Source organism: Silene latifolia, chromosome 10, assembly GCF_048544455.1.
Source record: "Silene latifolia isolate original U9 population chromosome 10, ASM4854445v1, whole genome shotgun sequence".
Lineage (NCBI taxonomy): Eukaryota > Viridiplantae > Streptophyta > Magnoliopsida > Caryophyllales > Caryophyllaceae > Silene > Silene latifolia.
In genome coordinates this window covers 52906355-52919750 of record NC_133535.1, presented here as the reverse complement: position 1 = coordinate 52919750, position 13396 = coordinate 52906355, and the positions used below count along the sequence as shown (strand labels likewise).

The following is a 13396-nucleotide window of genomic DNA, read 5'->3' as shown; positions in this document are numbered from 1 at the left end:
GAGAAACATAGAGAGAGATTATTGAGAGAGAATATGATGAATTATATTATATGAAAGTTATGAATTTCTGATGTACAATGAAGGTATTTATAGTTACAATGTAACAACCTCTAACTGATTTTGTTATACTGACATAAGCAATGACATAAGCATCTAACTAACTTATTTGCTTAACCAACATTAACTAACTTAATATTATATCTCAAATAACTAATAATTTAATTAATTTAAATTATCTTTAGTTTCATTATATCAACTTTTGAGTTCAAAATTCCAAATGTATATTGTCTTTCTTATAATTCAAGTCTATAAGTATCATGCCATATACACTAAAAGTCCATCATACATCTGTCAAGCACTCAAGCACTGTCAATTCTATGTGCGTGTGTTTTATTCTTAAGCATTCTAATCAACGTACAACAACAAAACATATACTCCTACTGATCTACTTGCGATCTTTTCCAAACAAAACGTTTAGAAACCAATACATAGACCACCAAATTCAAAGAACAAAATCCAGACACAACCCAATAAAAATGATCCAGATGAGCTCGATTAAGGTTATCTATTAACCACTTTTCGCCCGTTCTTGAACTAATCTCTTGCACAAGTGATATGACCGCAGTACTCATCATAGCTCCAATTCCTATGGCACCATTAGTAAATGCTGATCCCATACTTCTCATATCCTCTGGCATTTGATCATAGAATATTTCTTGTATACCAACATATGTGAAAAACCCACTTAGTCCCATAATTATAAATTGTGGAAATAACCAACTTACACTCATAGGGACAGTTTCTTTCGGAAGATCAGTTAGTCCATTCCTACTCGCGATATTCACTCTCTTTTTCTCAACCAAGGCAGCCACCATAATTGTAAGGACCGACAATGCTAAGCCAATCCCGATCCTCTGGAGGGTATTTATCCCGGTTGGGCATTTAGTGAGTTTTCGCATTATAGGAACAAAGAATTTGTCATAAATTGGTACAGTAATTAGGACTGTGATTCCTTGAAGGACTTGTAAAGAGGCTGGTGGGATCTTAAATTTAGACCCAATTGAACGGTTCATGGTAGAGGCTTGCTTGATAAAAAAGGTGTGGACTTGAGCCACTACGATTGCATATGCAAACGTGCAAATCCAAATTGGGATTAAACGAAGAATGAGTTTCACTTCTTCTACTTGATTTTGTGAGCAAAGTCTCCATGGATCCTTTCTTTTGTTCATTACGTCTTGCTCATCTATTATCATTGCCTTGTCCAGAAATCTGGTACCACTTTGCCAAATTAGTTAAAGTATATACATATATTTTAAAAATACATTTTGAATTTAATCAGTTGAGTGAATTGAAATATCTAATATGTGAAAGGATGGTAGGTTATAAAAAAATCAATTTCTTATAGTATCTTATCTCTAAAAACTAATCTCTTCGTTCCGAACATTTATTTATCTATTTTATTTTTCTGGTATCTCATTCATTTGCTACATTTCTATATTAAACCTACTTCTAATGGATAACTTGGTCGTCCACATCCCTACATTTTACATAAAAAATATGTCAATAAAACAAGTTTTAATTTTTTAATTCATGTGAATTTCGAATGCTTAGTTTATAAAAGTATTAATAATTTAGAACCCTTGTCAATTTAGAGTTGTACTTTTCTCCCTAGACTATATATGTTCCGTTTTTCATGGTATGAGAGCATTGACCTATAAATTAATTTTTGGGTTATTTGATATGAATAATCCAAACTATTAACCATTTTCTCATATTAATCCGAACTGTAATTAAACTCAAAATAAACTGTACTTTTACTACCCTTGTCTCAAACTACACTTGATCCATTTTTTACCTGTAAAACCCGGTAAACCAACAATAGGTTGATCTCATATTTATTATTAAGCCTACTTTCTTCTTACTCCTATGCCCCCTTTATCAGCAACACCGCCACTCTACCAACCCTAACCCAGCTCACTACTACCTACCTCCAAGGTCCAACTACTCTTCATACTATTGTGATCATTTATTATTTCCCTCACATTTCTAATTCCCATAATCAATTCCTCAATAACTGAATCTGACATTCTACTCAACCTTCTTCACTTTTACTCTTGAAACTGCAATTACGTTGAAATTACTTATACAAACCCTCCCCCTTTCATTGTCACTTCACTTTAATCTTCTTCAAAGTTTCAATATTTCTAGTGAAATATCCTCATCAATCTATCAATTAAACAATTCATCTTCTCAGTTTGAAGCAAAGTTTCAATATCTCAGCACTAATTTCCTTTACAGAACAATCTCATAACAGAGTCTTCAGTTTAAATCTATTCGAAATTCTTGATTTTAGCAGGAATCACATTGATTGTAAAATCCCAGAAAGCATTGAGTTGATGGGGATCTAAAGGTTTGTTGTTCATTTCGTGGTTGTTCGGATGTCGTCTCGCTGCAGCGAGGAGAGAGGAAAAGGCGATGGTGGTGGCGGCGGAGACGGGACAGCGGAGATGAACGAAGGGCATGTGTGTGATGACGAGGATTTGAGTTTAGAGTGAGGCTGGGAGTCACAGATAATGTGGTGGTAATGGTGGTGTTAAGGTGCTATAAAAATGGTGACGGTGATGCTAAGGTGGTTCAGTGGTGTGGGGCGGTAAACTGGTGATACGGTGTGTTCTTGGTGTTTGATTATTTGTGAATTGTGATGGTGCTGTGCTGATGGAAGTGTTAAAAAGCATTGTGGTTAATGATTTTTTATTTTTATTTTTTTAATTGTGACCTGACAAATCGGTAACAGGTTACCGAGGGCGTTAGGAGAAGATAAGGTTAATAGTACGATTTATTATGGGATTAAATGAAGTTTGGAGTAATATAAGAAGACCGCACATAGTTTGGATTATTCTTGTAAAATAACTCTTAATTTTTTGATTTCATGTTTGTTGCCTCCTCAAACTAATCAAGATTCTATAAAGAACAAATAAACCAGTCACCATTCCGCTTATGGCACGTTGTATTGCCAAAATACCAAGACAAGCACGTGTTTATCTCTTTAGCATGCACACTAGAGAAATCTGTTTGCCCCTATCACCCGCGGCTTCATCATTATGTAATTGTGGGGTACCCTCACTGCAATGTTCACCCTAACGTGTTGCCCGTACTATGGCCATAAGTAACTTAAGCGCAAATTTAATTATACCATCGACAAACTCCACCTCTTAATTAAACACCATCCTCTCTCCCAACGATATCACAGAAGAGGCCATTGATGATCTCAACTCCGCATATCAATCAAATTATTGATGTTATCCATGCCTACGATATTAACATACCATACTCAATGTTTTATGAAAAGAATAGCAATCGACAATCCCAGATATACATGTGACCAACCACCTCAATCACCACCTAAAACGCTTGTCATCTACCCCGAATACACCCACTTTTAAGAACGACCACCCTTATACTGTCACTTTTGCTCGCACTTCACAATCTCCAAAACTTTGGTGCTTTGACATCATTGACTCCGACTATTACCTCTCACAAACTGATTACCGGAGCCTAACTTTACCTCTCTTACTAGGTTCTGTTTTGGTATGCATATGTGGTAGTTTCAATAATAAGCTCTATAACTTTAGTTGTGAATTGTCAGGTAGGGTGAATTACACTACTGGAAACATTAATAAAAATAAAAATAGGCTTCTTGCCCGACTAAATAGATTCCAACAAAACCTTACTCTTTACCGCTCATTCAAATTCTTTCTTGACCTCTGTAATGTTCATAGGTCTGACCTCAATCTTATCCTTGAGCAAACAAAATTATTTTGGAAAGATCGATCTCGTTAAGACTCGGTGGCTAATGGTGACATAAACACTACCTCCTTTTATAAATTTGTCATTCATTGCCGACATTAAAATAACATCATCTCACTTGAGAATTAATTGAGCACCATCATATCCCCACCACTGACCTTAATATCCATATTGTTTTTTAATTCTCCAATCTTTTATCCTCTGATTTGAGTGACGCATCTTACTCTCCCTCTAGGATGTTGAATCCACTTCCCCTACTCTATCTGTCCTCTAATAAGGAGATTAATGTTGCTCTTTCTCTTGCTAGTGTTGGAAGGCTTTCGGGTTTTTTCAAAAGTTCTTAAGAAATTATAAACATAGACAGGGGCGGATCGAGGGGGCCCGGGTGGGCAGGTGTCCACCATGAATTTAAGAATATTTATCTTTCAGTAATATACTATGCATGTAGATGGTGTAGCACAGTTGGTAGGAGGTCCATATTTGGTATCGTTGGTCCTGTGTTCCACTACTACAAGGGGCAGATTTTCACAAGTATTGCTGTGTATGTTTTGGGCCTTAGACCACACCACGGGCCCATAGTTTACTTGCTAATAGTTTTTTTATCAAAAATTTGTTTTTAGCAATATTTGAACCGCTGGCGACCAAGGTATTAAGTTAATGTCTCGACCCTTGATCCACTAGCATTCATTGCTTATATAGAATTATAATGTCCTATATAATTTAAAAGAGACATTTTTCACTACTAAGTAACGTTCTATAAAATTTGATGTATAGCTAACATTTTGCTCATTAATTTTTTTCAACTTCTTAAATCTGTATATAAATTGAATTAAAATATCCATAAAGTGCCTCATAAAATGAAAGATGATTTATTTAGAAAAAAATATGTGGATCTGCCCTTGGACGTAGAGGTGGCAATCATTGACACGACAAGAACCCGACATAAAGTTAACGGGTTAGGGTTAAGATGTTTTGACCCATTTAAGTAATTGGGTTGATACGGACATGACATGAAACTTAAATGGGTCGGGTTAGGGTTGAATTCTTTGACACGAACCTGACAACCCTAACCCGACCAGAACAACCCTTTATTTAAAAGTGTCCTAAAATATGTGGGTTGAGTCATTAATTCAACCAAAAAACTTAAAAATATGTATTTTCATTCATCGTTTTGAGATAATAAGAGTATAAAAAGTAGTTTATTTTATTAGTTTATTAGAATAAATGGGTTAAGTGGGCTAAATGTGACATGGTTAAAGATAACTGGGTTAAAGATGCCATGTTGGTTTATAGAAAAATTAAATGGGCTTGGTTAGGTTTGAGACAGATGACCTATTTATGTAATTGGGACGGGTTAGTTTTTGGGTTTGGGTAACCTGCTTAAAGTTGACACAGACGGACACAACACGAGCTGATATGTTTTCCATGTCTACATACAGTGTGATCCCATTCCTTTCGTCAGTGACATTTTTTAGAGAAAAACCCTTATCACTAATGATACTACCATTTCTCCCGTTCCAGGGATTTCTTACCCACATAATATCTTCCACTTTAAGCATTAATATAACTCTTATAAGGTCGTCATCGGAATAATCTTTTATGAATTGCATAATCTATCTCATTCAATCTACTCTAAATGCCGCCCCAGCATATCAAATATTGCATAACACTCCTTACTCACTCTCTACAGAGTATCGACAAAATTATCAGAGGTGTCCTTTGGTTTGGGAATGCGTCATCTAGGAAACTGCATTTTGACTAGAATATTGTCATACAGCAAAAATATATCGGAGGTCTCGACAAATATTTTATGCATTGCATTATCTCTTCCTATCAAGGTAGCTCCATGCCTGAAGAGGCACTAACAAAATTTTTATCATTGCACCAGAAATCCTCCATTCTATGAAACTTTCCAAAATCCAATCTGGATGGTTTACTATCAAACCTAACATGAAAAGGGCTTTTACCATAATCGAGTGGAACTTTATTCATAAGTGCCTCATGAATTGTCACATAATAACACTATTGAGCTTATCATGAACTGTGTAATATTATCCTTCCCTTAGGTTCTCATCAATGGATCTTTATCCTATATGCCTTCTCACCCTCAAGGGGCATTTATCAAGGCAACCCTTTCTCTCCTTACCTATTTATAATTTTTATGGATACCCTTTCTTCCCATATCCACCAAAATCTTGCCTATATTTTGATGGACTCCTATCACTTTAGGGAGACGTAGTGCGACATTCTCTTATTTCCTTTTGGCGGATGATATAAAGGGAAGCTTTGTGCGTCTCAAAACCATGAATAATGAATTTTAATTCTTCCTTGGGAAAAAGCTCAACATTAATAAAAGCAAGCTCCATTTCTCTCTTTTCCACCCCTTCTCTGTGTCGTCTTATGTTTAATACTTCCCTTTATATAAAACACTCCGCATCTCTTGGTACCTTGGATTCCCTATCATCACTAGGAAACCTGTTAAAATTACTGTTCAACCAACAATTGATAAAATTTAATCTTGCTAACTGGATGAAAAAAATTCTTTCTTAAGCGGGCATAATCTATCTTATTCAATCTACTCTAAATGCCACCCCAGCATATCAAATGTTGCATAACACTCCCTTCTCACTCTTTACGGAGTTTCGACAAAATTATCAGAGGTGTCCTTTGGTTTGGGAATGCGTCATCTAGGAAACTCCATCTTGACTAGAATATTGTCATCCAGCAAAAATATATCGGAGGTCTCAATACTAGAAGTTCCTCTTGCCCTAATCTTCCTATGCCACTTGATGCGTTAGAGAACCTATTTTGTGAAAACAAATCCGACGAGTCCTACTCTTCATAACAAATATGTTTCTAAGAGATGTCATCTACCTCCCTTTTTTGAGGCCTCTCATATCTAGATTAACATTTGGAAAGGTTGGACTTCTTTTGCTTACTACATGGGCCTTTTATCAGACCCAACCTACATGGCTTCTCTAAAGACCATTATTTCTAGTGGTTGTTGGGATGTCAGCCAAATTTAGTACCCTCGCCAGCTTGAGTTTGTTACTAGCATTCTTTCCAGCCCGACCTCGTGGCGCGGATCAGAGTTAATCTTGCGATATTCACCACGTACTAATAACTCTTTACCCCTTTAACTTGCCTACAATAGTGTCCTTGACAACTCAATCGATCTTTAACCACCCCTACTCCACCTTGGATTGTCTCTGAAAATTCCTACATAACCAAGGATTCGAACGTTCACGGGGCTTGTTTGGTGGGATACAATTCCACATTGTTTTACTCTATTTTCTATATCAATTTCTCCTTATCCTTCTTTTGATACTTGTACGCATGAGCCTTAAACCTCCCTCCATATCCTTCATGATTGTTCCTTCTCTCGTTTAAATTGTAGCTCTTTTTCTACCACTCCCGACTTCTTCATTTTCAATTTTGGTGATTTTACCACTAGCCTTTCATTAGATCCCTAGATACCACCTTGTTGGAATGTGTGTCCTCCGACAATAATGCGATCACGACTGTTAATCATGATGATCACATGTTTAAGTCTCATTATAAAGAATACAATTGGGAAGTAATTTTTACTGTCAACTGATCAACATATATCGGTAATGATTGGCTGACTAGAGTTTGACATTACTGTCGTGCGACGGTGGTGATCAGTTGATCCCCTATGTCATACCTATAGGGCAACACTCTTAATTGATCATTTAATTAATCATATAACGTTACGAGTTAATTAAATTACTTGAAAAATTGACGGACGATTTTGGAAGTAAAATTTACGTATCTCATTGAAATTTGATTAAATGAGATACGGTATGAGTAATTGAATTGTATCATTACTCAGATGAAATTATTGTTTAAAGAAACAATTAAATTTGAATGAATTATTATAAATACAATTTATTGTGATTTATAATTGGAGAAATATTTTGGTACAAGTAATTATGAATTACTAAAGTCGATTTTTGTATATGACGTATTTTTATTAATACGTTGATTTTTAATATGTTAAAAATACATAACAAATTTATGTAACATATGACATGTGACATAAGACAAAATTGACAAAAATAAAATGGATTCCATTTTATGTATGTACCGAAATTAAGGGGAGGTTTAGACTAATATTGTGTTGTTTAAATTAGTGGAGAACATAATCCTTCACTAATAGCCTAACCATGCAACCCTAGTTTGCATTGTGAAGATAAACAAAGGCATGCATTGGCTCCCTTTGCCCCTCCTTCCCACCGGTTTTTGAGATGAAAAACCATTTTGGTTTTTCATCTTATTTTACCTAATAATACACTAAAAATGTAGTTAGTGCAATTCATTCTTTACTCATCCAAAAATAAGAATTCTAGAGAGATAAAAAGCTCCCTTCTTCTTCCTCCCAAAACCGAAAATATTAAGTGTCTTATAATATTTTTGGGTCATTTTTCTACAAGATTAATATTGTACTAGTATCTATAATATTAATTTTAATTAAGAGTAAGCTTTGGGTATAAATCCTTGGGAGAGATCCTACACTTGGGTCTTTGTTCATCCAAAAGGAAAGCTCAAGAACAAGAGAGAAAGGTGATCTCTCTTGTGCCCTATAAACCGAAAATCCAATGTAAGAATGGATGTTTCTTCCTTATTTTGTTTATTTGTTTGCATGCATAAGATCATTAGTTAATTTTATGACAAATTAAATTATAACATATATGAATATGTATGTATATATATCTACTTTTCTTTCACACCTATCCCTCACTATTTTGAAATTAGTGTTGATGAATTCATTATCACGCTTTTCACTCCAAAACTCGTATTCAACATGCTGGAAATCTCTATTTGAACATAACCAAAAACTTTATTGAATCTATTTGTAAATAGATTTCATTACCGTACTAAAATTTTATTTTTTTTAATTGTTATTGATAGAGTGATTCCCCCCCTCCTATTTTCTTTGTTTATTTAGGTAAAACCCCCTCCCTTCTCTCTCAAACTATACGGTTTCTATCTAGCTAACTTAATGCTTCTCTTTTTAAAAAAAGAAAAAAAGGTATGAGTAAGAAGAGGAGTGATAGATTAGGGTATTTTGGGTTTATTATTTGCATACAAAAGTATCCATTTGTAGCTTAGATTGTACGGAGCAAGTACATATTTTACATTATAAAGATTGTTCGTACAAGATTTGGATTTTATTATTAAAAATGAGTATAACATCATCGCCGCCTTCAAAGGTCTTCCTATAGTAAAGTAGTTAATAACATACCATCTATATCTATATAATATAATAATACAGAAACCACAACATGTTTTTTTTCCCACCTAACCTTCCACTAACACAAAGCACAATTTTTCCATCAATTTTACAAATCTAATTGAATAATATCTATAAGAAATTCCCCCTAATAATAGGAATCTATAACTTAAATAAAATATTTCACTAGGAATTGGTTACCAACCTACGTAATTCCATATTCTATGACAAAAATTGATGCTCTCATCATTCTTTCACATCTCTAGCAATATCCTAGATTGCATAAGCTTCCCTTGACTATTTTTTACCGTCTTCCTTTTTCTATTATGATCTCATCATTCTTTCATATTTTTTTTCTAATCTAATCTCTATATATTTAACTTTCATCATCCATCTTTCAAGTTTTCAAGAAAGACAGAGGCTTTATATTACCTACTCCACCAAATGATATTTAGATTATTTTTGTGATTAATCAATCAGGTTAAGGTATTCTACGAATTAGTCTGTTATTCTTTTGTTTTTGCCAAAAGATGTTATCAATTTTATATGAGCACAATTTTGTTAAAGCATAAATTTTTTAAGCATTTATGCCATCAGTAATACACTTTCAGATCAGATATAATTACAAATGATTACGACATTACGCCCTTCAACCCATTTGCAATAACTTTGATCAAATATTCAAAGTTTTCTTCATCTCAATGCATGTATCACTAATTTTAAAGTCTTTACAAGTTTAACATTATAATTTCTATACTTCTTTATACGGAGTACATAACTAACTTTTCCACGACTATTCATCTTTTTGTAATAAGATCGATGAATGGGGCAAGCACTATAGCTTTAGATACAAGTTTTTCACGACTTAAGTATGAAATTATTTGCTAAATTCAACCGATTGATTTTTATAATTTCAGAACTCCATAAGTAAATTTTAGTACAAGGTTAATTTAGTATGAGGTTGATGTTATTGAGTTTCGATGAATAAGAAATAAGACTATCTTATTGGCCTACTGTGGGCTATTTTTAATTAAAAAGGTACAATTCTATTTTTGTATGATTAATATATATCTATAATGAATATACTCATTGCATAGTGAATTTTTATTACATACTTACGTTGAAGTAGACGTGAAAAATGCAAGTTTTCTGTAAAACATACTACGAAATACTATAACTGACTCCAACTTATTTCGGGTTCTGCTCTTGACCTATATATTTAGTTTTTCGGTTATTTTCAATTAGAGAAGACTTTAGTGGTGATAGTCATGGGGTCCTTCACTCTTTGGCTTTACTCAATGTCGAACAGGTTTTTTGATGGTGGCAATTCCCATTATATACTCCAAAATTAAGGTGGATTGCAAATTTTGATATGTTAGGGCCAATTAGCATTTTTTATTAGCGTTATATCTCAAGTGCATTCTGAAAGGAGTTGTAAAATAAGTTTGATGAGATACGTTAGTGTTTCATTAGGGAATAGAAAATCGTGGATGCATGGAGTATTATTAAAGAAGGTTGCATCAACAATTGTTCACCAAAAAGTTTATTCTTAAGTGATTAAACTAATTAAATACAAGGTATTGAAATATTTGAGATAACCAAGTAGCAGGCTTCCAATCCCAATCTAAATGAGATACACTCATGGTAATTGCCCATGGATCAGATCGATCGGGTGAACTTTCATGGTAAATCCATTAATCGTACAAATATTCATCCACCCATCCTTTATTTGTGAAACTTATTACCCGTTATGTATCGATCTTGGATAAATAAGTATGTCGGGTGATATGATTACATATATTTAATTTTCCAAACTAAAAAATGATGAAATCTTATTCACTAACAAGGGTAACGTAATGCTAGCTCTTTTCGTTTAACCAAATCTTTAATTCTAGAGTAGAAAATTTTGAGCAAATACTTTTTTTTATTTCTTAATACTGTGTTGTTTGACCATATAGTATATGTTCATGTTTCGATAATAACAAGAGTACTTTATTATATATCTCTGTTGCTCGTAATCGTTTGTTTAGTCTTTGTTAGATTGAATAAGGGTTACAATTTAAGCAAGCAATGTTGTAGTAGCCTTGACTATAACTTTGAAGATTTGTGAAGACACATTAAAGTAATGTTATAGCTGCTTGAGCTATAACCTTGAAAATCCACTTCGCACTTTTGGTGATCATTTCAAGACAAGGCAAGTACAAGCATTAGAAGCTCAAAATGAGGAGCTCGTAATCAAATTGAAGAGATGAATCCTACATTGAAGATCTCCAGGAAGATTAGATAGCGTAGGTCATCGTCTTATAACGGTATTTAAGGAAATAATTTTGGTAAGTAAAGTTATAGCTGTTTTGATTATAACATTACCTACCAGACTCAATGTTATAAGAGATTTAGCTATAAAATTGAGCTGTGGTAATAAGAAATGCACGACTTGAGTTTGAAATTGTTTTGAAAATAGTTTTTCAAATCTTATATTTATATTCTTTAAATGAAAACCTATTTTATAGTAGATTGAAGTTTGTACTTAAATTGGGTTATGAATATATAGTTACCTTTTTAGTTTGGTCGACTTTTGTGACAACTTATGGATTGTTGCTAGGTGGCTAACTAAGGTTTTCTACTTATTCATATCTAAACCCTAATTTATTTAACCTAATATCTTACTAGGGTTTCACGTTAGATGTAGTAGGCTTATGAGCCGTCTCCTACTCGTGTGATACTCCTTGTGTAAATAAACATTAGCGTAAATCTAAATAAGATTATTATTAAAGATATTTTATATCTTTATGGTTATTTAGATTTATTCCATATCTTATACTAAGATATTGATAGGTTAAATAATAAGATTGGATCTCATACTTACTATATACTTCACACGTGATCTATATAGAATCTAGGGTTTTATAGTAAAGATCTTAAATAAATATTTGTAATAGATATTTTATCTCCTTATATTTATTTTATATCTTTCATCTAAGATATTGTGAGATTAAAATAAGAAAAAGATAAATCTTATTCTTTTCTTAATCTACACGAGATCCACGACACAATCTAGGGTTTTATTATGAGAACCTAGATCCCCTCTCTACTATAAATACTACACATAATAATTCATTTAAACTACTTTTTCAATATTCGAACAAAATATCCTTTGCAAACAACTTTAATTTTATTAAGGGTTTTTTGATAATTTATACCTTGAATAACTCCCTTTTTCAAATCTTATACTTAAGATAACTTTCCTTAAAATCTTATACCTAAAATTACATTTTCTTCCAAATTTGATACCAAATCTCAAAAAATTGACGATCTTGCCCTTACTTAAACATCATCACCCTTTCCCCACCTATTAACCCACACGTCCACAATTACAAACACTAAAAACCATCAAATTAGTAAGGGCAAAATCGTCAATTTAGTGCTTTTTTTAAAGATTTGGTATCAAGTTTAGAAGAATATTATTTTACGTATAAGATTTGAAAGAAAGTTATCTTAGGTATAAGATTTGAAAAAATGAGTGATTCAAGGTATAACTTATCAAAAAAACCCTTTTATTAATCATTTTGCAAGTTAAAATTGTTTTTGAAAAGTCGTGTGCTATTTTATATTGCATATATTTCTAAGTATCGCCATAAGATAATAGCGCTTAAATATTGTTTCTTACTCGTTCATATTGTGAAAACTAGAATAACAATCAAGCAATTTCTTATTAACGTAAGGTAGACAAAATCGAGTATTTAACGGTACTCATTTGAGTTACAACTAAAGTTAGTTGTACGAGTGGATTGGTAACTTTGTAATCTGTAGAAAGGTACTAAAATTATTAATCGAGAATAGTGGACGTAGGTTTCGACTGTGAAACTGAACCATGTCAAAAGCATTGTGTCACTCGCATGTTTCCTTTCATTTTATTACATTTTACATTGTTCAATTAGTTAGTTAAAGTTTAATCGATAAACTTTAAGTAATTAATTGTCCAGGCACGCTTATACGAACAATTTAAAAAAGGATGATGGAAAACAAAATTAATTTTCATTCAACGGGAGGCAAAAATTCACAGAAGATCATAAAACCATTTTTGTTTTCTTAACATCTTTTATTGTTGTAATTAGCTACTCGAGTTATTGATAAACATGAGTAACTTAAGCTTCAAAAGAAAGTATCGACAAACATGTAAAATTAGCTAGGTTCCCCTAATTCTGTTTCTACCTTCTCCATTCACAATCACTTAAAATATTGAATATTTTGCTTGAGTATTTGACTTTCCACACAACACAAGATATATTAGTTTTACCGATTGTAGAAGGGATAAGGAGAATGCATGTGGGGGAC

General features: G+C 33.0%; 1 protein-coding gene across 1 annotated transcript in view; it reads right to left on the bottom strand.

Moving 5' to 3' along the window:
* Positions 1 to 266: 266 nt before the first annotated feature.
* LOC141605632 (protein NRT1/ PTR FAMILY 5.4-like) overlaps positions 267 to 13396 on the bottom strand; it is a 56952-nt gene continuing 43822 nt past the window's right edge. Inside the window, exon 4 of the mRNA XM_074424494.1 lies at positions 267 to 1269. Coding sequence (XP_074280595.1) covers positions 438 to 1269 — 832 coding nt within the window. The 3' untranslated portion in view covers positions 267 to 437. The remainder of the gene's footprint in view (positions 1270 to 13396) is intronic.